This window comes from Pelophylax lessonae, assembly GCF_965119305.1.
Source record: "Pelophylax lessonae genome assembly, chromosome: 9".
Classification (NCBI taxonomy): Eukaryota; Metazoa; Chordata; class Amphibia; order Anura; family Ranidae; genus Pelophylax; species Pelophylax lessonae.
The window spans coordinates 256,874,139-256,900,521 of NC_138776.1; the positions used below are offsets into that span (position 1 = coordinate 256,874,139).

At 45.0% G+C, this 26,383-nt stretch overlaps 2 protein-coding genes across 2 annotated transcripts in view; both read right to left on the reverse strand.

Annotated features, from left to right (window-relative positions):
• LOC309564399 (uncharacterized protein) overlaps positions 1 to 26,383 on the reverse strand; it is a 252,084-nt gene that overhangs the window by 137,962 nt on the left and 87,739 nt on the right. The window contains exons 4-10 of the mRNA XM_082269027.1: positions 6,681 to 6,778; positions 6,086 to 6,224; positions 5,653 to 5,744; positions 5,463 to 5,568; positions 1,810 to 3,272; positions 1,266 to 1,377; positions 617 to 654 (exon numbers count right to left, since the gene is read on the reverse strand). Of these exons, the coding sequence (XP_082125153.1) occupies positions 617 to 654; positions 1,266 to 1,377; positions 1,810 to 3,272; positions 5,463 to 5,568; positions 5,653 to 5,744; positions 6,086 to 6,224; positions 6,681 to 6,778 (2,048 nt within the window). The remainder of the gene's footprint in view (positions 1 to 616; positions 655 to 1,265; positions 1,378 to 1,809; positions 3,273 to 5,462; positions 5,569 to 5,652; positions 5,745 to 6,085; positions 6,225 to 6,680; positions 6,779 to 26,383) is intronic.
• LOC309562731 (uncharacterized protein) lies at positions 14,591 to 24,817 on the reverse strand. Its single transcript, XM_082267017.1, has 6 exons — positions 24,551 to 24,817; positions 17,933 to 18,021; positions 17,715 to 17,844; positions 17,378 to 17,457; positions 17,191 to 17,293; positions 14,591 to 15,615 (listed from the first exon to the last, which is right to left on the reverse strand). Exons 1-6 carry the CDS (start codon positions 24,579 to 24,581, stop codon positions 14,597 to 14,599), a joined length of 1,452 nt encoding a protein of 483 aa, XP_082123143.1. The 5' UTR covers positions 24,582 to 24,817; the 3' UTR covers positions 14,591 to 14,596.

Consider the following 26,383-nt stretch of genomic DNA (forward strand, 5'->3'; position numbering starts at 1 on the left):
TTTTTCCTTTAGATTTACCAAAACCAGATAATATGAGGTCAAACCTAAACACTTTCAATTTGTATGTAATCTGGCAGGCCCTTGCACTACATAGAAAAGATAAATCTGAAGGAAAAAGTCTTCAGAAAATCTTATAGTGTGTATGGCCCTTAAAGCCCCGTACACACGTACCGATTGTCGGCCGTAAATATTCGGCCGACGAACGATCGGCCGATTGTAGGCTTGTTAGTATGATGCTTCCGACAGCCGACAGCGCATTTTCGGCCGAACAGAATCTGTCGTGTAGACTTTAAAATTTTTGTTGGCCGTCACCAGAAAGGCCGATTGTTCGCCAGTCAGTACAGATTTCGGCCGACAGACAGCAGATTAGCAAGACTGGGCATGCTCAGAAAAGAAAAAAGACAAGAAAAGTTAACCATCACATGACATCACTTCTGCAGTCGGCTGTTGTTGGCCTACAAAATTCGTGTGCAGTCTTTTGCAGTTTTCAACACACACGACAGCCCTGGACAAAAGACGGCCGATCATTCGGCCGACGATCAGTACGTGTGTACGGGGCTTATCTCTTAAGGCTTGGCAAGTAGCTCAGGACTTGAAATTTTGAACCCTGCTTTACACCATCTAGATATGGCAGCGTCTTACAATTAGACGACTCTGGAATAAAACAACAAAATGTTTATCACAGAACTTCTCACTACGGAACATATGCAAACCTTGCATTATAAAGTGTGCTGTGAGTTCAAGGATAATGAAACTCTTATGTCTCCTTTATGCCAAACAATTGATTGTCTTGCCCTGGAAAAATCCGGACATACCATCTCGAAAATGTTACCAAAAAAAGCTCTCCCACTGTATAAATTATTGTAAGAAGCAAATGGTTAAAAAAAAAAAAATGTTATCCACATGGACAGATATACATGAAGAGGACATATCATAGGGTCAAAGGTCAATAAAAGCAAAAAAAAAAAAAACAGATTTGCATTAACATCTCTTTATTATAAATATGTCAGGTCAAGCATTGGTATATGTTTAATGCTACTTCTCAATTTATTAGAACTCAATATATTTCGGTTATAGTGCATGATATGCACATGATTACATGTAACATTCTTTCCCTATGTAGAGCAAATGCCCATTGTAACCAAAACTGCAATGAAAAAAAAAAAAAAAAAAAAGCACATTGAACGTGAAATTTCTGCACTTGAAACATGTAAAAAGGCTTCTCCCTGGTGCGAATGTTCAATGTTTGGAAAGCTGGCCCTCACCTCCAAAGCGTCTGAAGGAAGTTCTTGGGCTGCCATTGCCAGCTTCTCGTTCTAGAAGCTGCTTGACTGATACACCAATCTGGTAGTCCCCTATGTTTTTTAAATCACTTACCTGGAACCCGTATGCAGAAATTTAAGCCAAAACACCTGATTAGCACAATTGCTCCAGGTCGAGGGTTTAGAACCGCTTAAGCCAGTTTCACAATTGTATCTGGACAACTAGCGTTTTCAGGAATGGCACTTTAGGAACTCCTTTATTTCCCACACAAATGTTTAAAAAAACAACAAAAAAATGAATGGGAACGAACCGTTTTAAATGAAACCTTGTAAGTTGGTACAAAAAGTCTTGAAATTAAAGCATTTCACTGTATGTCAAAAGTACAGAGGCCAACAAAAACAACCAACAAGGAGCGGGCAGTTTACTACAAGTGTTGGGTTGTGGTAAGGACAACCCATGAGATGTTTTGGATATTTGTAGATGAAATGATCCATCAATGTGAGAGATTTGTCAGTACATTCAATCAGAGAACCTCCCTGGAATTTATCTTGGTAGACATTTGTCAACCAACGCTTCTGGCTCTCCATTCAAGAAGATGGCTGCTCCGCTGTGTGAACACAAAACCTGACTTCTGGGCCCTATCCCACACTCTGCACAGGAAAACGGCGTCTCTACCCTGTGAGTGTTCTGATGGCAAATTAGATTGTCCTTCCTGCTAAAACATTTCCCGCATTCGGGGCAGGAGAAGGGTTTTTCTCCGGTGTGGAGCTTCAGGTGGCCTCTGAGGCCTCCTCTATGTGAGAAACGTTTGCCGCACTGGAAGCACAGAAAGGGCTTCTCACCGGTGTGGACTCTTTGGTGTCTGACGAGGTCCGATTTTCTTATGAAGGATTTCTGGCATTCCGAGCAGGAGAATATGACCTCACCAGTGTGACCTCTCTGGTGTAGAAGGAGTTCTGTCTTTGTTTTAAAGGATTGCTCACATTCTGAGCATGGAAAGATCTCCTCGCGGACGTGAGCTCTCCGATGTACGTAAAGTTCGGACTTGGTTTGAAAAGATTTGCCGCACTCCAGACATGTCAAAGAGCTTTCGTCTACGTGAAGTTTTTGATGTTCGGCAAGAGCGGATTTCTGAGTGAAGCGTTTGCCACAGTCTAGGCAAGAGATCGGAAGTTCAGCCACATGGGTTCGTTGGTGGTTGACAAACGTGCGTTTCCGGATGAACCCTTGCCCGCACTCTGTACACGTGTACAGCATTTTGCCTGTGTGGGTTCGCTGGTGTAGGAGGAGCGTATGCTTCCATGTAAAACCTTTCCCGCACACCGTACATATGTATGGTACTTTTTCCATGTGGGTTTTCTGGTGGACAGTGAGATCATACTTTTGCATAAAACTTTCTCCACACTCTGGACATGAGAAAGGAGTTTCGCCCGTGTGAACCCTGAAATGCTCAGTCAACTGAGACTTCCTTTTAAAACGCTTCCCACACTCCGAGCATGGAAAGGGTTTCTCACCAGTGTGGTTTAATAGATGGCGGGCAAGGTTTGCATTGTCTGAACAAGACTTCCCGCATACCGAACAAGAAAAGGTCTTCACTCCAGCATGAAGTCTTTGATGTCTAAAGAGATTTGAGCTGGACTTAAAACAAATCCCGCACTCTGGGCATGAGAATGGACGCTCCCCAGTGTGCACTCTTAGATGCTTATCAAGAAATGATTTTGCTGAAAAACATTTTTCACAGTGAGGACACGGGAATATCTTCCTGCCTTTATGGGTGGCAGAGACTGAATTATGAAAGGAAGGTGGATTTGATTGACCTTCGTTCTGTAATCCTAGATGAATATCTGATGGAACAGTATGAGACTTCTCAGAAGATTCCCCAGAATTAGTGAGATCTGTTGACTTCTCTGCATTGGAACGTTCAGGGTTAGGATCTTGCAAAAATGGTGCCACCTCGTTCGGAGAGGACAGAAAATGCTGTTGAAATGTATTCCACACATTTGGCCCATCTGTTTGAGAAAATGATTCCATTAAAATGAGAAGTTTACATGTTTTGCAGTCATGTGTACTGTAGGTCTGTTTAGTGGTCAACAGTTTTTCTATGCCATGGAATTGGGTGTGACTGTAACACTAACAAATACAGCTAAACCAACTATGAGTCGCTTGGTCTTGGTGTACATATTCTGGCAAAAACCCAAGGTTGTGCACATTACGAAGACATTATTGAGAAACAAAGATGGTTTCATATGGTGTACAGTATCTTTACCCATGGCTGGAGCGAGGGGGGGAGCTGCCCTGTGCTTAGGGTTTTCATGTGTGGTGGTGTTCTGTGTTCTGCTTGGTGAGTAGTTGGTGAGTGTACTATGTGGGTGGGTTTGAGCGTCTGTGTACAGTACATGTGTATTTGTGTTGCCAAAAAGCCTGACAGAGAGTACTGCTGTGTTATGAATAAAGGCGGTAGAATGACTCATATGAGGTGCTGAATACAGGTTGTGTATGCTACTGACCCCAACACTGTACAAATGTACGTTATATACTCCTGACTCCTGCACATTGTATGTTACATACTCCTGACTCCTGGACGCTGTTCACTAGGCTGTACATCCTTTTACTCCTGACCCCTGCACCCTGTACATTATACACTTCTTCCCTCTCTACATTATAGAATGCTCTCCGTATTATACACAACCCTTCCCCCTAAATTCAGTATGTTAAATACTCCTGACCCCTGCACTCCATACTTAACACACTCCTAAACCCCTACATGCAGTATGTTACATACCACTGAACTCGGATGTTGTTCACAGTAACTAGCAAGGACCAAACAGCACAGCACGAAGACCAGCAGAGGCTGACAAAACACAGCAGGGAGGTCCCACTATGGCACTGGGCACTTCCAGGTCCACATCAAACCTGATTGGCAGGCCTGGAACTGTGTAGTGATGCTGATACAAGGGTGGCAGTGATGGATGTATGACATCTTTGCTTGGGCACTGGATGACCTTCCCTTGCCACTGTCTTCACCTCAATTGTTGCGAACATGACTTTAATATGAGAAATAGAGATGGCCCTTTTATATGGTGTACAGTATTTCCTCATTTGTTGGGAACATGGCATTATATTGAGGAATGGAGATGGACCTTTCATATGGTGTACAGTATCTCCTCATTTGTTGGGAACATGACGTTATATTGAGGAATGGAGATGGACCTTTCATATGGTGTACAGTATCTCCTCCTCATTTGTTGGGAACATGACGTTATATTGAGGAAAGGAGATGGACCTTTCATATGGTGTACAGTATCTCCTCCTCATTTGTTGGGAACATGACTTTATATTGAGGAATGGAGATGGACCTTTCATATAGTGTACAGTATCTCCTCCTCATTTGTTGGGAACATGACGTTATATTGAGGAAAGGAGATGGACCTTTCATATGGTGTACAGTATCTCCTCCTCATTTGTTGGGAACATGACGTTATATTGAGGAATGGAGATGGACCTTTCATTTGGTGTACAGTATCTCCTCCTCATTTGTTGGGAACATGACGTTATATTGAGGAATGGAGATGGACCTTTCATATGATGTACAGTATCTCCTTATTTGTCGGGAACATGACTTTATATTGACTTTATATTGAGGGATGGAGATGGACCTTTCATATGGTGTACAGTATCTCTTCATTTATTGGGAAGATGACGTTATATTGAGGAATGGAGATGGACCTTTCATATGGTGTACAGTATCTCCTCCTCCTTTGTTGGGAACATGACGTTATATTGAGGGATGGAGATGGACCTTTCATATGGTTTACAGTATCTCTTCCTCATTTGTTGGGAACATGACAGTATATTGGGCATAGGTTATTTACCTTTTATATGACCCTTTATATGGTGTATAATACGTCCACCTCATTTCATAGTGACCCCTTGGTCTCTTCAAACATTCATGGTGCAGAGCTTGTCAATCATTGTAACAGATTACCCACATGTCCATTTCCCTTCACTGGTGACTCATTTGTCTATTGATACAAACAGGAGGACTAGTCTCCTAGGAGTTTGATGCAAAGGGGATTCTAAATAAGGCATTTTAAAGCTGCTATTCAGCATACAGAATCATTTTAAAACAGCATAGAAACACTTCAGAAGAGGTAGGTGTATATGCTTGGTAATAGCAGTAGTCAACATTCGATACTCACCTGTGCTACTCTCTGGAGGTATAGTATTCTCCACACAGGGCTGATCACCCATTTCATACGTCTCTTCTTCTTTGATTTCAACCTTGATATAAATCTGGTCATCATCCTAAAATACACAAAGATCAGCACAATATTAGAAACTGAATGAAAAGTATAAATTATTCAAGGTGTTACCCTCATCTCCATTTACCTGATCGGGGATGGTGTGATCGTCCTGTGTGGAATCCCGGGAATACAGAGGACGGGGACATCTCTCTGGTGGGTTCCCATTACTGGATCCATCTGTAGGAAACACACACACTGACTGAATACATTGTTTCTATGTGTTTATCAGATGATGGGGGATCTAGGTGGACCCTTCCCATTACTGGATCCATCTGTAGGAAACACACACACTGACTGAATACATTGTTTCTATGTGTTTATCAGATGATGGGGGATCTAGGTGGACCCTTCGTACTGCTCTCTCCTTTACAATAAAGTCTCCTCTTACCCGGTGATGTGAGGGGCGGCTGATTTTCCATCATGACGTCCTTCTAGAACTAATTATTATCATGTGAAGGTCTACAGATCCTCAATTATCAATAACAAAACAGGTTCTATATTTAGTGCTTAATGCTCACCTGTGAAGGAGTTTAGGGATTCCTCCAGTTTAATGTTTGCCGTCATCCCAAACTCTTCTGTAGACTGTTTATAATCCATCACGCACACCTCCTCTTCTTCCTCTTTAACCTCAACTTTCACATACATCTGTTCCTCATGCTAAACCAACAAAATGATGGAAAATAAAATCATGAAAATCTCATCACCAATAGGCTGAGACTACATAAAAGAGTATAATCTCATACAGTCTGGAGACACTTTTGGCTCGTTTCCACTGAGCTTTCTGGTACGGTTCGGTTCGGTACGGTACGCTATTTATGCCGTTTCCATTGTGAATGGTACCCTAATTCCGAACCGTACCGTACCACTTTTTTGGGACCCTTTCGTTGGGGTACAAAGCACATTAGTACCGTTCCAACAGGGTGAAGCTACACTCTGCAGAACTTTGATTGGTTGACAGAGAATCGTCTATCACAGCTTTCCTGCTACACCACGCCTATCATGAAAGGGTACTATTGGCAGTGGAAACGCAAGGTGTACAGTTCCGTACCGTTCCGAGCCGTACCGTACCATACCACTCAGTGGAAACGAGGCATTTGTGTTCTACCCACCAACCTGATGATGGTGAGGGATGGTGTGATCTTCCTGTGTGGAATCCCGGGAATACAGAGGACGGGGACATCTCTCTGGTGGGTTCTCATTACTGGATCCATCTGTAGGAAACACACACACTGACTGAATACATTGTTTCTATGTGTTTATCAGATGATGGGGATCTACCGTAGGACTAGGTGGACCCTCCATACTGGTCCTAAAAAGTCTCCTCTTACCCGGTGATGTGAGGGGCAACTGATTCTCCATCACGACTTTCTTGTAGAGATCCTTGTGTCCTTCTAAATACTCCCACTCCTCCATGGAGAAATAGACAGTGACATCCTGACACCTTATAGGAACCTGACACACACAATGATACAGTCACCATCCAGACACATCCCTTGTCTGTTACTGGATAATGTCCCAGAATTCCCGGCACCACTCACCCTAACTGTCAACAGCTCAATGGTCTTCTGGGTGACTTCTAGAACCTTCTTGTCCTTGTTTCTCTGGGTTGGAGCGGTAAATGAAGGCACCTTGACAGTGACACCACCACTGGTCTTCCCGAAAGAAAAACTCTAGAAGGCGTCCGGAGACGGCTGTAGAGTAATAGAAATTATCTCCGCACACAGCACAGGATGTGTGATGGGATCTCCGCAATACGAAATAAGCAACTTTTGTCCTCTGTCTGTGCAGCCATTACCCCTCCTCTACAGACACCCCGCCCACCTCTGCCATGTGACTTCCAGTTTCCTCCCCTCGCTGCAGACACATGACCATGGAACACCAACAGACTTGAGTGTGGGCATTGCCAGTATCCAACATGGCTTCAGGGGGATCAAACACATGTGACCTGTCATGTGATGGTCCTCCATGTTGTTGTGGCCAATGTCTGCTCGGAGGTGGAACGCACAGTGTGCAAAGCGTCCACAGGCAGTGCTCATTAACCCCTCACCGTCCAAAGTCTGAGAGTGTACAGGAAGTGCTCATTAACACTTCACTGTCCAGAGTCGGAGTGCGTATTAATTCTTGCTGTCCTCCTTCCCATTGAATATACATTATCCCTTTACTACACTTCCATTCAATGTACATCGACCCTTCACTGTCTCCTTTAATTCAGTGTTTTTTAACCCTTTATTGTACCACTCCAATTCTCTTTCTATTAATCCATTCTGCCTCTTTTCACTTATTGTATATTAACCCCTTATTACTCCCTGCAAATCCCTGTTCATTAACCCTTTTTTCCCTTTTACTCACTTCACCTTATTAATAGAGATAAGGTCTGTGTTTTATTATTAGAGATAAGAGTGCATACCTGCCAACTGTCCCGATTTTGCCGGGACAGTCCCAGCAAATATGAGCCAGTCCCGGGAAATTTACGTTGTCCCAGCCCGTTAATCGGGCTGCTCGTAAATTGCCTGTTATGGTGCCCGTAAAAATAAAAATGGTAACTGCGCATGTGTCGGCCGCCATAAACTTTAGGCAGAAGTAGTGCAGCTGAATGGGAGAATTATTCCAACTCTGCTACTTTGGCCTTAAGTTTGAAATTCCCTTTTTAATTTCCTGTAATTCTCTCTTTATTGAGTAGACCCCATAATCTGATAAGTAGGCGGAGATTAATTATGTGGAGTGGGTGGAGCTTATGGGAAGTGGGTGTGGTAATTGATAGCTGTGCTGCAACGTGTCCCTGGAAATTTTTTTCAAATGTTGGCAACTATGAGAGTGATGTCATGTGACCTCCCAGAATCCTCCTCACCTCTACGGTCACCTGACCACCTGCTGGTCAGGTGGTCACTGTGCATTGATGGGGACATGCTGGTCAGCTGGTCACTGTGCATTAATGGGGACATGCTGGTCAGGTGGTCACTGTGCATTAATGGGGACATGCTGGTCAGCTGGTCACTGTGCATTAATGGGGACATGCTGGTCAGGTCACTATGCATTGATGGGGACATGCTGGTCAGGTCACTGTGCCTTAATGGGGACATGCTGGTCAGGTCACTGTGCATTGATGGGGACATGCTGGTCAGGTCACTGTGCATTGACGGGGGACATGCTGGTCAGGTCACTGTGCATTAATGGGGACATGCTGGTCAGGTCACTGTGCATTGATGGGGGACATGCTGATCACTGTGCATTGATGGGGACATGCTGGTCAGGTGGTCACTGTGCATTGATGGGGGACATGCTGGTCAGGTCACTGTGCATTGATGGGGGACACGCTGGTCAATCTTGAACCAACCTAATGATTGTTTGTTGAGTCACGCAATTTTTTACAGCGTTTTTTGCCGCAAGCAATACCTATTACATTTTTTTTTTTGCGCCACCATCAAAAATTTTGAGCACCAGCCGCCACTGGGAAGGAATAGTGTCCTATCATTGGTGTGAGTAGAAGGAACACTGCCCCATTGTTGGTGTCAGTAGCAGGAATATTTCTTCTAGAGCTGAATAAAGGCAAGCAAAAGGCAGCATCTGGCCCCTAAACCACATTTTGGATACCACTGTTCTAGAGGTTCTAAAATTGTAGATATGGTCACTGTGCATTAATGAGGACATGCTGTTCAGGTCACTGTGCATTGATGGGGACATGCTGGTCAGGTGGTCACTGTGCATTAAAGAGGACATGCTGGTCAGGTCACTGTGCATTGATGGGGACATGCTGGTCAGGTCACTGTGCATTAATGGGGACATGCTGGTCAGGTCACTGTGCATTGAAGGGGACATGCGGGTCAGGTCACTGTGCATTGATGGGGGACATGCTGGTCAGGTCACTGTGCATTGATGGGGGACATGCTGGTCAGGTCACTGTGCATTGATGGGGACATGCTGGTCAGGTCACTGTGCATTGATGGGGACATGCTGGTCAGGTGGTCACTGTGCATTGATGGGGACATGCTGGTCAGGTGGTCACTGTGCATTAATGGGGACATGCTGGTCAGGTCACTGTGCATTGATGGGGACATGCTGGTCAGGTCACTGTGCATTAATGGGGACATGCTGGTCAGGTCACTGTGCATTGATGGGGACATGCGGGTCCGGTCACTGTGCATTGATGGGGGACATGCTGGTCAGGTCACTGTGCATTAATGGGGACATGCTGGTCAGGTCACTGTGCATTGATGGGGGACATGCTGGTCACTGTGCATTGATGGGGGACATGGTGGTCAGGTCACTGTGCATTGATGGGGGACATGCTGGTCACTGTGCATTGAATGGGGACACGCTGGTCAATCTTGAACCAACCTAATGATTGTTTGTTAAGTCACCAATTTTTACAGCGTTTTTTGCCGCAAAGCAATACCTATTACATTTTTTTTTTTGCGCCCCCATCCCCCAAAAAAATTTTGAGCACCAGCCGCCACTGGGAAGGAATAGTGCCCTATCATTGGTGTGAGTAGAAGGAATACTGCTCCATCATTGGTGTCAGTAGCAAGAATAATTCTTCTAGAGCTGAATAAAGGCAAGCAAAAGAAATTTTGGATACCACTGTTCTAGAGGTTCTAAAATTGTAGATATATTCAGTTTCTCCAAAGGCTGTCGCAGCCTGTATACAGGCACACAGTAGTGCTGGGCCCAATTGCAACGACATGGTTTGCATGTCTATCTTCTTTACATTTCATCAATGGATTTGCAACACCTTACTCATAATATCCTAAAAAGTGTAACTTCAGACACAACATTTCATTTTTGTTTTTTTAAATATGGAGCATGGTTCTCACCAGTGTGGATGACCGGATATTAAGCAAGGTTGTGTTTTTCTACAAAGACTTTCCCGCACTTGGCTTGTGTAATGACCTTGCCAATATGGCTAGTTTTTGTTTTTCTATGAACCTCCTCTCACACCCAAATCAAGAAATTGGCTTTTCACCTGGCTTTGGTCCCTTAGATGGGTAACAGGGCTGGACTTGATTAGAAAGACTTCCTGCACTGAGAGCCGAAGACTTTTTTCTTCAAAGTGCATCTTCTGGTTCTGAGAAAGATTCAAGTTCTCAATGAAACTCATTTCACAGTCCAAGCACATGAGTAGCCAACGGGCAACTAAATGTGCTTGGAACATGAAACATCTGCACATCGGAACATGGAGATCATGGGTCACAAGGCCCATGGGCCAAATATGGCCTGCCAGGCCATTTCTTGTGGCCCTTGCACCTCTCCTGCAGCTGCGGCACCCCCTCATCTCTTCTCCCACCTTGTTTCAGCAGTCGGCACCAAGGAGGAGAGAGCTCCTCCGCCAGATTCTGCACCTTTCCTTGCAGCCACAAAGAGGCCTGTCTCTGCCTTCCCTCCCATCTCAGCAGTTGGCATCAGAGAGGAGTTTAGAACTCCTCCTACAGATCCTGCTCCTCTCTGTACAGCCGCAGCACCCCTTCATCTCTGCCTCCCCTGGTCTTAGCATTCAGCAGACTCTGATAGCTAACTCCAGCCCTCCTCCAGACCCTGCACTTTCTCCCAGCAAGGCCCCCCAGCTTCTTCCCAGTAGCAGTACAAGGTAAGGGGAGTGCGCTGTGATGTAACGGAGGGTGGGGGACTCTTGACCTCTGATAGTGGGGGGTCTCTTGACATCTGATGTAAGGAGGGTGGGGGGCTCTGGTCATGTAGTCTTACAGATACACCCGGCAACCATAATGTTGTGATGTAAGGGAGGGTGGGGGAGTCTTGACCTCTGATAGTGGGGGGTCTCTTGACATCTGATGTAAGGAGGGTGGGGGGCTCTGGATATCTAGTCTTACAGATACATCCGGCAACCATAATGTTGTGATGTAAGGGAGGGTGGGGGACTCTTGTCCTCTGATAGTGGGGGGTCTCTTGACATCTGATGTAAGGAGGGTGGGGGGGGGCTCTGGACATCTAGTCTTACAGATACACCCGGCAGCCATAATGTTGTGATGTAAGGGAGGTTGGGGGACTCTAGACCTCTGATAGTGGGGGGGTCTCTTGACATCTGATGTAAGGAGGGTGGGGGGCTCTGGATATCTAGTATTACAGATACAACCGGCAACCATAATGTTGTGATGTAAGGGAGGGTGGGGGACTCTTGACCTCTGATAGTGGGGGGTCTCTTGACATCTGATGTAAAGAGGGTGGGGAGGCTCTGGACATCTAGTCTTACAGATACACCCAGCAACCATAATGTTGTGATGTAAGGGAGGGTGGGGGACTCTTGTCCTCTGATAGTGGGGGGTCTCTTGACATCTGATGTAAGGAGGGTGGGGGGAGGCTCTGGACATCTAGTCTTACAGATACACCCAGCAACCATAATGTTGTGATGTAAGGGAGGGTGGGGGGACTCTTGTCCTCTGATAGTGGGGGGGTCTCTTGACATCTGATGTAAGGAGGGTGGGGGGCTCTGGATATCTAGTCTTACAGACACACCCGGCAACCATAATGTTGATGTGGTTAGTAATGAAATTGAGTTTGACACCCCTGATTGTAGATCATTTATTCCCACTGTGAATGTCCTAATGTTCAGAGAGCTGACCTTCACCTCTTAAGTATCTCAGAAAAATACATAGACTGCGACTCTCAGCCTCTTGCTTGAAGTGTTAGCTGCCTGGAAGAAATGCCAACCACGTGACTTCCAAGCTTTTTGAGTGACTGACCTACAGAAAGTATGTAGGAAGCAAAGCCAGAAGACCTGTACAATACAGCTGCTCTGTGTAATTTCTGTACTCCTACTTCTGGACCTTTCTGCTGCCTTTGATACGGTTGATCATCCCCTCCTCCTCAAAAAAAAATCTACGCCTTTGGTCTCCGTGACTGTACTCATCGCTGGTTATCTTCCTACTTATCCAGCCGCACCTTTAGCGTTATGTACAATTCTACTTCCTCCTCTTCTCTTCCCTTCTCTGTTGGGGTCCCCCAAGGCTCTGTTCTTGGACCCCTCCTATTTTCAATCTACACCTCCTCTCTGGGTCAGTTGATAGCATTCATGGCTTCCAATACCATCTCTACGCTGACGATACCCAAATCTATTTATCCACCCCTCAGCTCTCTCCCTCAGTCTCCTCACGTATCACTAATTTACTATCAGATATATCGGTCTGGATGTCTCACCACTTCCTCAAACTCAATCCATCCAAAACAGAGCTTATAAATCTTTCCTCCACCACGTGCCCCTACCCCTGATTTCTCTGTCAATATCGATGGCATTACCATCAGCCCATCCCCGCATGCCAAGGTCCTAGGTGTTGTCCTGGACTCTGAACTCTCCTTCAAACCCCACATCCAATCGCTGTCCAAATCTTGCCGCCTCAGCCTCCGCAACATCTCCAAAATACGCCCCTTTCTAACCAAAGATACAACAAAGCTCTTTGTTCACTCCCTGGTCACCTCACGCCTCGACTACTGCAATTCCCTTCTCGTTGGCTTACCTCTACCCAGGCTCCTCCCCCCTTCAATCCATCATGAATGCTGCCGCCAGACTCATCCACCTTACCAATCGCTCAGTGTCCGCTGCTCCTCTTTGTCAAGCCCTTTACTGGCTTCTGCTCACCCAACGAATTAAATTCAAAATACTAACAACATCTTACAAAAGCAATCCACAACTTAAGCCTCGTACACACGCAACGATTGTTGGCCGACCGATCGGCCGTCTTTTGTCCAGTGTTGTTGTGATGGTTGAAATGTGCTCTAGACTGCACACGAATTTTGTCGGCCAACAAAAACCAACTTCAGAAGTGATGTCATGTTCTGGTTTACTTTACGTGTTTTTTTTCTTCTCTGAGCATGCCCAGTCTTGCTCATCACATTTTTGTCTGCTGAAATCTGTACTGACTGAAGAACAATCGGCCGTTCTGTTGACGGCCAACAAAAATTTTATAGCATGCACACCAGATTTTGTTCGGCCGAAAAGTCGCAGTCGGTTGTCGGAAGCATCATACTAACAAGCCGACAATCGGCCGTTGCGTGTGTACGAGGCTTTGGCCCCCAGCTACATCACCAGCCTAGTCTCAAAATACCAACCTAATCGCTCTCTTCGTTCCTCTCAAAACCTCCTGCTCTCTAGCCCCCTCGTCACCTCCTCCCATGCTCGCCTCCAGGACTTTTCCAGAGTCTCTCCAATCCTATGGAACTCCTTACCCTTATCTGTCCGATTATCTCCTACTCTATTAGCTTTTAGGCGATCTCTGAAAACCTTCCTTTTTAGAGAAGCCTATCCTACCAACACCTAACAAATATACCTCCATTTTCTCCATCAGCCCATCCCCCACGGTTATTGCCTTTTGTTTCACTTGACCCTCCCTTCTAGATTGTAAGCTCTAACGAGCAGGGCCCTCTAGTTCCTCCTGTTTTGAATTGTATTGTAACTGTAGTGTCTTGCCTCACATTGTAAAGCGCTGCGCAAACTGTTGGCTCTATATAAATCCTGTATAATAATAATAATAAAAGATTTCAAAAACCAGGGGAGCATCACGACATCCAGCCAACTAGTATATTCGAAAGAAGAGGTCAGGAATGGCATTCTAGGAATTCCTCCCAGGACTGTATCCCTTTAATCCGCATACAAGTTGTCAAAAAAAAACAAAAAAAATAACGAAGAACATACGATTATAAATGATACCTTTAGTTATAAAAAGCAAAACATCTAGTAGACGCAAAAGGCATTTATCTAAATCAAAGCATTTAAGTAAACTGTACAGAGGCCAACAAACAACCAACAAGAAGCAAGTAGCGGGTTGCGGTAAGGACGTCCTATCAGCTGCATTGATATTTGTAGATTTAATTTTCCATCATTCTGAGAGGTTTATCAATCCAACCAACCAAGAACCTCTATTGTGTGTATCTTGGTAGGCTTCGTCAACCAACATTTTTGGTTCTCCAAGGAAGAAAATGACTGGATTTCTTGGCCCTGTCCCATCCTCCACACAAGAAAACGGTTCTTTGCGATGTGAATGTTCTGATAGGGATGAGATTGTCTTCTTACTAAAACATTTCCATCACTCGGGCTTCTCTTCGTGGAGCTTCATATGGGCATTGAGGCCTTTTTTCTGCATGAAGCGTTTGCCGCACTGGAAGCACAAAAAGGGCTTCTCGCCAGTGTGGATTCTCTGGTGTCTGATAAGTTCCGAATTCTTTATGAAGGATTTCTGGCATTCCGTGCACGAGAAGACCTCCTCGCCGGTGTGACTTCTCTGGTGTATTAGGAGTTCTTTCCGCGTTTTGAACGAATGTTCGCATTCCGAACACGGAAAGATCACCACATGCATGTGACACCTCCGGTGTACGTTAAGTTCAGACTTGGTTAGGAAAGACTGCCCGCACTCGGTACACTTGTGCGTCATTTTGCCCGTATGTGTCCGCTGGTGCAGGAGGAAGGTGTGCTTCCACGTAAAACCTTTCCCACACACCGTACACGTGTATGGATTTTTGTCCATGTGCGTTTTCTGGTGGACGATGAGATCATACTTCTGCATAAAACTTTCGTCGCACTCCGGACACGAGAAAGGAGTTTCTCCCGTGTGAACTCTAAAGTGCTCAGTCAGTTGATATTTCCTTTTGAAACGTTTCCCGCATTCTGTGCACTCATGAGGTCTCTCGCCTGTGTGATTTAGCAGATGTCTGGCAAGGTTGGCATTGTCTATGCAAGGCTTCCCACATACAGAACATGTGAAACTCTTCACTCCGGCGTGAAGCCTTTGATGTCTAAAGAGATTTGAACTGGATTTGAAACAAATCCCGCACTCCGGGCATGAGAATGGACGCTCTCCGGTGTGCACTCTGACATGTTTATCGAGAGATGATTTTGCTTTAAAATATTTTTCGCAGTGAGGACAAGGAAACATCTTTTTCCCTTTATGGGTGAAAGAGTCGGAGGATGGATTTGACGATCTATCTGCACGGGAATGTCCAGGGTCTTCCTCTGGGAGATATGTTCCCGCGTCATTTACATTGTAATCATTGTAATCTGGAGATGAGATTATACGCCGTTCGATGGTGTTCCACTCATTTTGTCCATCTGTTAGAGAAAAATATTCGGTTAATGTGAACTATTTACATTGGTTGCAATAAAGAGTACTGTATGTTGGCTGAATAGTCAACGTTTTTACAAAGCTCTGCATTGGAATTGGGTACTGTAACACGAATCTAAGATGTACAAATTTACCAAACTAAGAATAGGTCACTTGGTCATGGTTTACTGATTACATTTCTATGGGAAGAAATAAGGATGGATCTTATCACAGGGTGTACAGTATCTCCTCCTCATTTGTTGGGAACGTGACATTATATTGAGGAATGGAGATGGACCTTTCATATGGTGTACAGTATCTCCTCCTCATTTGTTGGGAACATGACGTTATATTGAGGAATGGAGATGGACCTTTCATATGGTGTACAGTATCTCCTCCTCATTTGTTGGGAACATGACGTTATATTGAGGAATGGAGATGGACCTTTCATATGGTGTACAGTATCTCCTCCTCATTTGTTGGGAACATGAAGTTATATTGAGGAATGGAGATGGACCTTTCATATGGTGTACAGTATCTCCTCCTCATTTGTTGGGAACATGACGTTATATTGAGGAATGGAGATGGACCTTTCATATGGTGTACAGTATCTCCTCCTCATTTGTTGGGAACATGACGTTATATTGAGGGATGGAGATGGACCTTTCATATGGTGTACAGTATCTCCTCCTCATTTGTTGGGAACATAATGATATATTGAGGAATGGAGATGGACCTTTTATATGGTGTACAGCAGTGGTCCTCAACCCTGGCCTACAGGGCCCACTAACAGGCCAGATTTTCAAGATAACTGAAATACATCCCAGGTGATATCATTTGCTGCTCAGTGATTGCAGTACTCTAGTCTGCATCTCCCCAAGGTAATACCTTAAATCTGGCCTGTTAGTGGGCCCCGTAGGCCAGGGTTGAGGACCACTGGTGTACAGTATCTCCACCTCATTTGATGTACAGTATCTCCACCTTATTTGCAGGGAACATGAAGCTATATTTAGGATGGACCTTTCATATGGGAGCAACTGGCAACTTGGTGCTGGAAACACATGACTACGGGAGAGTCTCTGGGAGCACTGGGGGGGGGGGGGCTGGGATCACATAACACAGGGGAATCATTGGAGGCAATAGGCTGCTGGGATCACTGGACACAGGAAAATCTCTGGTAGTACTAGGGTGCTGGAACCCAAGGTATAAAGGTCACAGGATACTCAATAAGCCACTGAGATGCACAGGGGACACAAAAAAAAGATAGGAACCTGGAATATTGAAGACACACTGAGTCAGAGAGGGATCATAGAGGATGCTTGGAAGCAGAATCACAGGGGCGCAAAAAGACAGTCTATAAGACACCAGGAAGCAAAGAGGACTCATCAGAACGTTGACGTTGTGCTCGATAGCCAAGCAACACAGTCACTAGTCCTTTAAAGTAGAGCTTGGCTAGCTGCACGCCAGCAGCCTTGTACAGATGGACATAGCTGCTATTCAGTATTCAGGGAAATTTACAATGAACAGAACAGAACCAGTTTAATAGCAGTCGATATTTCAATTTACACGGGTAAAATACTCACCTATGCTACTCTCTGGAGATATATCGTTCTCAGCGCAGGGCTGATCACCCATCTCATACATGTCTTCCTCTTTGATTTCAACTTTACAAATCTGGTCATCATCCTATAAAGACACAAACATCAATACATTACTAGACACTTATTGAAGAGCATACATATACAAGGTAAGACCCTTAACTCTACTAACCAGGTCATCTTCCTGTGTGGAATCCCCGGAATACAGAGTACGGGGACATCTATCTGGTGGGTTCCCATTACTGGATCCATCTGTAGGAAACACACACACTGACTGAATACATTGTTTCTATGTGTTTATCAGATGATGGGGGATCTAGGTGGACCCTCTGTACTGCTCTCTCCTTTACAAAAAAAATGTCATCTTACCCGGTGATGTGAGGGGCAGCTAATTCTCCATCATGACCTCCTTGTAGAGATCATCTTACCTGATGAGTTGAAGGTCTACATATCCTCAATCATTAATCCATATAACAGAACAGTTTCTGTATTTAGTGTTCATTACTCACCTGTGCCAATATCTAGAGAAGGTTCCTCCTGCTTGATTTTCCCCATCATCTCATCCTGCTGATAATCCATCACGCACACCTCCTCTTCTTCCTCTTTAACCTCAATTTTTAAAAACATTTGTTCTTCGTGCTAAACCAACAGAATGATACAAATTACATACTTAAAATGTACGGACTGTAGGTGTAGAAAAGTATAGCCTAAGGTTCTAGCCATCTACCTGATCATGGTGAGAGATGGTGTCATCTTCCTGTTTGGAACCCCGAGGACGGCGATATCTCTCTGGTGGATTTCTCTTACTGGATCCACCTGTTTGAAACACACACATTGACTGAATATATAAGGGGGTACAATCATCCCAGTTATAATCCGTACTGATAGTGCATGATAACGTCTCCCAGATTCATGACTAAGAATGTAAAGCCCCGTACACACGACCAGATTTGTCGTCCGTTTTTTGTGGCATGCTAGTCTGATGTGGAAAGTGAAGAGGTTTTTTTCATACTAATTTTCCCGTACGACAGAATTCTATTTCAGAAGTGATGTCATGTGTTGGATTGCTTTGTATGTGTTCTGTCGTCTCTGAGCATGCCTAGTCTTGCACCTAAGATTTTTTCCATCTAAATCTGTACTAATGAGACGAAAATCGGACGTTGTATTACGGACAACAAAAATTATATAGCCTGCACATCAGGATTTTGTCAGCCGAAAAGTCGGAGTCGGCTGTCCAAAGTACCATACTAACAATCCGAAAATCGGCAGAACGGTCGTCAGACAAAATTTCCCTTCCGAATTTCTTATCGTGTGTACGGGGCTTTATTCTTTTACCAGGAACGTTGTACTAATTTTTCATGGGTCATCCAGACCAGGTTGCTTTCTCTACTTGGTCACAACTAGGTGTAGATTTAGGAGTGTATGATTTTATTAGTATGTATAGATATTCATATAAATTGATGTATTTTCTTTGAGGCTTTCCAAATGTTCTACTCCACTTGTGAAAGTACACCACCAGTCCTCCAACAGTTTTGCTCGTCTGTATATTCACAGGATCTTTTATGGTGCCATAAAATAGGGGGGTATTCGCACGATTGTTGATACTGATTAAGCTGAATTTTACTATATATACTACAACTGTAAACATCTACAGTAGATAGGCCAGATATTAATTTGCTTTAGTGCCCCATTCTTCTATAATCATATATGCATGTATATAGTAGTAGTTAGTCACATTGAACTGGACTTGTTCTGTAGAGTTGAAGATGTTTCATGACTTCTCCAATCCCTTTCTTCACCAAAGCTGCTTGTCACAGCTGGTAGTACTTCGTCACATTCAATTGGACCTGTAACGTTGAAGCCACTTTGTAGCTTCTCCAAGTCTCTTCTCCACTGAAGACGTGATTTGGAGAAGCTTTGAAACATCTTCAGCACTTCAGAACAAGTCCAACTGAATGTGGCTAACTTCTACTAGCTGTGACAAGGAATTCCCATCCTTTAAATACAACAATATGGTAAGGTTGTTCTCAAGCCACTTCCCTACTGAAGCTCCTTGTCATGGCTAGTAGTAGTTAGTGACACGCAACGGGACTTGTTCCGTAATGTGGAAGAGGTTTTATAGCTTCTCCAAACCACTTCTACCTACCCGGAAGAAGTGGTTTGGGGAAGCTTTGAAACCTCATCAACATTCCAGTGGAATGTGGCTACCCACTACAATCCATGACAAGGAGCTTCAGTGGAGAAGTGGCTTGATGAAGCTACGAAACATCCCCAACATCAAAGAACAAGTTGATTGTGAATGATTACAACTATACATGACAAGGAGCTTCAGTACAGAAGCGGCTTGATGAAGCTACGAAACAGCCCCAACACCAAAGAACAAGTTGATTGTGAATGGCTAAAGCTAGACATGACAAGGAGCTTCAGTGAGGAAGTGACTTGAAGAAGCTATGAAATGTCTTCAACATTAAAGTACACGTCCATTTGAATGTGGCTAACTACTGCTAGCTGTTACAAAGAATTCTCCCTGGGTTCAAACCCTTTAAATCCAACACCACTATTAGGTTTTTCTCCTTTATCAAGACACTTCGCTATTGAAGCTTCTTGTCATGGCTAGTAGTAGTTGGTCAGACTCAACTGGACCTGTTCTGTAAGTTGGAAGAGGTTTTGTAGCATCTCCAAATGACTTCTACTCTAAATAATTGGTTTAAAGAAGCTTTGAAACCTTTTCAACATTCCATTTGAATGTGATTAACTACTGCCATTCATGACAAGGAGCTTTAATGGAGAAGTGATTTGGAGACGCTACCAAACATCTTCAACATCGAAGAACAAGTCTAGTTCAGCTTGATTAACTACAGCTAGATGGGACAATGGCCTTCAGTGAAGAAGAGACTTTGGGAAGCTACTAAATGTCATGGCTAGTAGTAGTTGGTCAGACTCAACTGGACCTGTTCTGTAAGTTGGAAGAGGTTTTGTAGCATCTCCAAACGACTTCTACCCTAAATAATTGGTTTAAAGAAGCTTTGAAACCTTTTCAAAATTCCATTTGAATGTGGTTAACTACTGCTATCCATGACAAGGAGCTTCAATGGAGAAGTGATTTGGAGACGCTTCCAAACATCTTCAACATCAAAGAACAAGTCTAGTTCAGCTTGATTAACTCCACCTCGATGTGACAATGACCTTCAGTGAAGAAGAGACTTTGGGAAGCTATTAAATGTCTTTAACACTACAGAACAAGTCCAGTTGATTGTGATTAACCATAGCTAGACATAAGGAGCTTCAGTTAGGAAGTGGCTTGGAGAAGCTTAAAAAAGTCTTCAACATCAAAGAACAAGTACATTTGAAGGTGAGTAGCCAGTACTAGCCATGACAAGAAGCTTCAGTGGAGAAGTGGCTTGGAGAATGCAAAACGTCTTCAACATCAAAGAAGAAGTTCAGTTCAGCATCTCTAGACAGGACAAGGAGCTTCAGCGAAGAAGTGGCTTAGAGTAGCTATAAAATGTCTTTAAAGCGGAGTTCCGGGCAGAGAATCGTTTTTTTTTTTAACATACCCCCGGGACAGTCAGGGCTAGCACATTCCACAATGGCTAGCCTCTGATCTGTCCCGATTCGCACTTACCTTTTAGAAGAAATACTTACTTAGAAGTTTTCTTCCACAGCGTTTCCATCTCGGTTGTGGGCAGCTGAAGCCGGCGCGGTCCTCTTCTCCGTCTTCTTCCGCGTCTTCGTGTCCCAGAATGCGCTGCACCGGCCCCTCTCGTCACTTCCGGTGCGGCGCCGCATTCCTAAACAGCTTCTGGGCATGCCCAGAAGCTGTTTAGCAGGGGAATGCGGCGTCGCCCGGAAATGACGAGCGGGGCCGGTGCGGCGCATTGATTCCTGGGAGCTATGACGTTCAGCTCCCAGGAATCATAGCGAGACAGGAAGTGACGGGGTGAGCCGCGGCTCCGAGGGAGGAAGCTGTCATAGGTGAGTATTTACGATCGTCAATTACAAGGTGAGTTTTTAAAAAAAAAAAATCTAACTATCCAATTCCTTTTCAGGTTAGGCTGAACTAGCGGACGGGCACAAAAAAAAAATATCGTTTTTGTGCCCGGAACTCCGCTTTAACGCTAAAGAAGAAGTCCAGTTGGATGTGGCTAGACATGACATGGAGCTTCAGTTAGGAAGTGGCTTGGAGAAGCTATAAAACGACATCAACACCAAAGAACAAGTTCATTTGAATGTGGCTATCTACTGCTAGCTGTGACAGGGAATATTCCCTGGGTTCTAATCCTTTAAAATCCAAGGGCACAATTAGGTTATTCTCATTTATCAAGCCACTTCCCTACTAAAGCTCGTTGTCATGGCTAGTAGTAGAAAAGCCTAGTACACACGCAACGAATTTCCGCCGACCGGTCGTTCGTCTTTTGTCCAGAGTGGTGTCTGTTGGTTGGAATGTGCTCTAGACTGCACAAAAAAAATTTTCGTCCGACAGAATTATACTTCAGAAGTGATGTCATGTGTTGGATTGCTTTCTTTGTGTTCTTTCATCTCTGAGCATGCCCAGTCTTGCTCATAAGATTTTTCCCTGTCGAAATCTGTACTGACTGCAGGAAAATTAGCCATGTTTTGACGGTGGACAAAAATTTTATAGCCTGCACACCAGAATTTTGACGGCCGAAAAGTCGGAGTCGGTTGTCGAGAGCACCATACTAACAAGCCAAAAATCAGCAGATCGTTCGTCGGATGAAAATTCCCGGCCGAATTTCGACTCGTGTGTAACGGGCCTTAACACTTAACTGGGCCTGTTCTGTAATTTGGAAGATGTTTTGTAGCTACTCCAAAACACTTCTGCCCTGAAGAAGTAGTTTGTAGAAACTTTAAAACCTCTTCAACATTTCAGTTGAACGTGAATAACTATGGTTATCCATGACAAGGAGCTTCAGTGGAGGAGCTTCAGTGGAGAAGTGGCTTGGAGAATATGAAACATCTTTAACATCAAAAAACAAGTCTAATTCAGCTTGACTAACTATGGCTAGATGGGACAAGGAGCTTCGGTGAGGAAGTGGCTTAGAGAGACAATGAAATGCCTTAGTCACATTCAACTGGGTTTTTTTCTGTAGTGTTAAAGATGTTTCGTAGCTTCTGCAAGCCCCTTCTTTATTGAAGCTCCATGGCATTGCTAATAGAGGTTACTTACCTTCAGATGGACTTATTTAATAATGAAGTCATTCATAGCTTCTCCAAGCCCCTTCTTCACTGAAGCTCCATGGCACAGCTAGTAGTGGTTACCTACATTTAAATACATTTGTACTTTGATATTGAAGATGTTTTATAGCTTCTCCAAGCTACCTTCATCCTTGTCATGTCTAGCCGTAGTTAATCACATTCAACTGGGCTTGTTCTGTAGTGTTGAACTACGGTTAGACAGGACAAGGAGCTTCAAGGATGAAGGTGGCTTGGAGAAGGTATGAATGACTTCAACATCAAAGAACAAGTCCATTTAAAGGTAAGTGACCACTACTAGCTGTGACATGGAGCTTCAGAGAAGAAGTGGCTTAGAGAAGCTATAAAATGTCTTTAACACTAAAGAACAAGTCCAGTTGAATGAGGCTAGACATGACATGGAGCTTCAGTTAGGAAGTGGCTTGGAGAAGCTTTGAAATTACTACTAGCCGTGACACGGATCTATTGTGAAGAATTGGCTTGAAGAAGCTACGAAACATCTTCAATATCAAAGAACAAGTCCATCTGAAGGTAAGTAACCACTACTAGCCATGCTATGGAGCTTCATTGAAGAAGTGGCTTGGAGAAGCTACAAAACATCTACAACCTTACAGAACAAGCCGAGTTATTGTAACTAACTACTACTAGCCTTGACAAGGAGCTATTGTAAAGAAGTGGCTTCGAAACGCTACAAAACATCTTCAATATCAAAGAACAAGTCCATCTGAAGGTAAGTAACCACTACTAGCCATGCCATGGAGCTTCATTGAAGAAGTGGCTTGGAGAAGCTACGAAACATCTACAACCTTACAGAACAAGCAGAGTTATTGTGACTAACGACTTCTAGCCGTGACAAGGAGCTATTGTGAAGAAGTGGCTTGGAGAAGCTACAAAACAACTTCAATATCAAAGAACAAGTCTATCTGAAGGTAAGTAACCACTACTAGCCATGCCATGGAGCTTCATTGAAGAAGTGGCTTGGAGAAGATACGAAACCTCTACAACCTTACAGAACAAGCAGAGTTATTGTGACTGACTACTACTAGCCGTGACAAGGACCTATTGTGAAGAAGTGGCTTTGAAACGCTACGAAACATCTTCAATATCAAAGAACAAGTCCATTTAAAGGTAAGTAACCACTACTAGCCATGCCATGGAGCTTCATTGAAGAAGTGGCTTGGAGAAGCTACAAAACATCGACTACAACCTTACAGAACAAGTTGAGTTAATTGTGACTAACTACTACTAGCCGTAACAAGGAGCTATTGTGACGAAGTGGCTTGGAAAAGCTACGAAATGTCTTCAACATCATGGAGCAAGTCCAGTTGAACGTAACTAACTGCTACTAGCCAAGGGCAAGGAGCATTAACAGGGTTTAAATCCTTTAAAACCAATGGCACGGCTCATTTAGCACTCATTCTACAGGTCGGGATTGGATGACAGGCTCCGAGGAGAACATGGCCATCACCAGGGCACTTTCCCATGATGGGCAAACCAACCATTCTGCTACACTTTGATTACAAAGTTTCTTAACCCACTACCTCGCTCTAACCATCAATTTAGAGCTGATCAACCTCTCACCATCACACCACACCCTCCTGTTTGAAGCCAAACCAACCAATCAGCAGAGAGCTGTGGGTTTTCTATGCACTCCAGAGGAAGATTGATCTTTCCACTTAACATGCCCCGAACATTATTGCTGAACTCTAGTTATGGATTCCAGCTGGGACCAATGAAAGTATACATATGCCATACCTGAGGAAAACCCTGTGTGGTTACTACGCTGCAGGGTACCAGCTCGGCACGGGGTCCCGAAGACAGCAGTGACTACAACATTGATTCTCCGCTTCCCCAGAAGACCCACAGCTATGGAAGATGTATATTTAGATTGGTCCAAGCTGGACCAATGCAACGATACAATACAATTCATGCCTAGAGCTGAGCTTTAACATCGCGTAGAGTGCAAAAATTGCAAACAAATTGCAAAACACAGGTCGCATTCCACCAGAACACGCATTGCAAGTCCATTGTTTATTGGTTGCAATCTGTGCTATCGTAATGTTGAAACGTTCATCAGACGTTGGTGGACCCTCCGTACTGCTCTCTCCTTTACAATAAAGTCTCCTCTTACCTCGTGACGTGCGGTACGACGGATTCTCCATCACGACGTCCTTGCTTCTCCGGCTTAGAAAGGTAGATGAAGGCACCTTGACGGTGACACCACCAACGGTCTTCCTGGGAGGAAAACTCGACAAGGCGTCCGGAGACGACTGTAGAGCGGTAGGGATTATCTCTCCGCACACAGGATGGGCGATGGGGATCTCAGGAATAGGGATTAGGAACCTTTGTCCTCTGCGTGTGCAGCCATTACCCCTCCTCTACAGTCACCCCGCCCACTCCTGCCATGTGACTTCCAGGTTTCTACTTCCTCTGCAGGCACATGACCATGGAACACCAACCCTCCTGAGTGTGGGTATTGCCAGTAGCCAACATGGCTTCAGGGGGGATCAGATACACAAAGACATGTGACCTGTCATGTGATCGTCCTCCATGTTGTCGTGGCTCGAAAGCAGGCCGCGCGCTTACACGGAGTTGCTCTCTCGATGTTCCTTTTTTAAACTTTTCTTCGACTCTTTATGATGCTATTTATAGATAGATATTCTTGTGACGGCCAATAAAATCTCAGTGATCTTAGTTTTCCAACTGTCCGACCCCTCCCCCACTGTACATTAACCCCTCCCCTCCTGTGTGACTGTGTCTGCAGACTATCCCTCCTCCCCCTCTCCTGTGTGACTGTGTCTCTGCAGACTATCCCTCCTCCCCCTCTCCTGTGTGACTGTGTCTCTGCAGACTATCCCTCCTCCCCCTCTCCTGTGTGACTGTCTCTGCAGACTATCCCTCCTCCCCCTCTCCTGTGTGACTGTGTCTCTGCAGACTATCCCTCCTCCCCCTCTCCTGTGTGACTGTGTCTCTGCAGATTATCCCTCCTCCTCCTCTCCTGTGTGACTGTGTCTCTGCAGACTATCCCTCCTCCTCTCCTCTGTGACTGTCCCTGCAGACTATCCCCCCTCCTCCTCTCCTGTGTGACCATGTCTCTGCAGATTATCCCTCCCCCTCTCCTGTGTGACCATGTCTCTGCAGACTATCCCTCCTCCTCTCCTGTGTGACTGTGTCTCTGCAGACTATCCCTCCTCCTCTCCTGTGTGACTGTGTCTATGCAGACTATCCCTCCTCCCCCTATCATGTGTGACTGTGTCTCTGCAGACTATCCCTCCTCCTCTCCTGTGTGACTGTGTCCCTGCAGACTATCACTCCTGCTCCTCTCCTGTGTGGCTGTGTCTCTGCAGACTATCCCCCCTCCTCCTCTCCTGTGTGACCATGCCTCTGCAGATTATCCCTCCTCCTCTCCTGTGTGACCATGTCTCTGCAGACTATCTCTCCTCCTCCTCTCCTGTGTCTCTGCAGACAATCCCTCCCTCCTGTCCTGTGTGACTGTCTCTGCAGACTATCCCTCCTCCTCTCCTGTGTGACTGTCTCTGCAGACTATCCCTCCTCCTCTCCTGTGTGACTGTCTCTGCAGACTATCCCTCCTCCTCCTCTCCTGTGTGACTGTCTCTGCAGACTATCCCTCCTCCTCCTCTCCTGTGTGACTGTGTCTCTGCAGACTATCCCACCTCCGCCTCTCCTATGTGACTGTGTCTCTGCAGACTATCCCTCCTCCCCCTCTCATGTGTGACTGTGCCTCTGCAGACTATCCCTCCGCCTTTCCTGTGTGACTGTGTCTCTGCAGACTATCCCTCCGCCTCTCCTGTGTGACTGTATCTCTGCAGACTATCCCTCCTCCCCCTCTCCTGTGTGACCGTGTCCCTGTAGACTATCCCTCCTCCCCCTCTCCTGTGTGACTGTGTCTCTGCAGACCATCCCTCCTCCCCCTCTCCTGTGTGACTGTGTCACTGCAGACTAT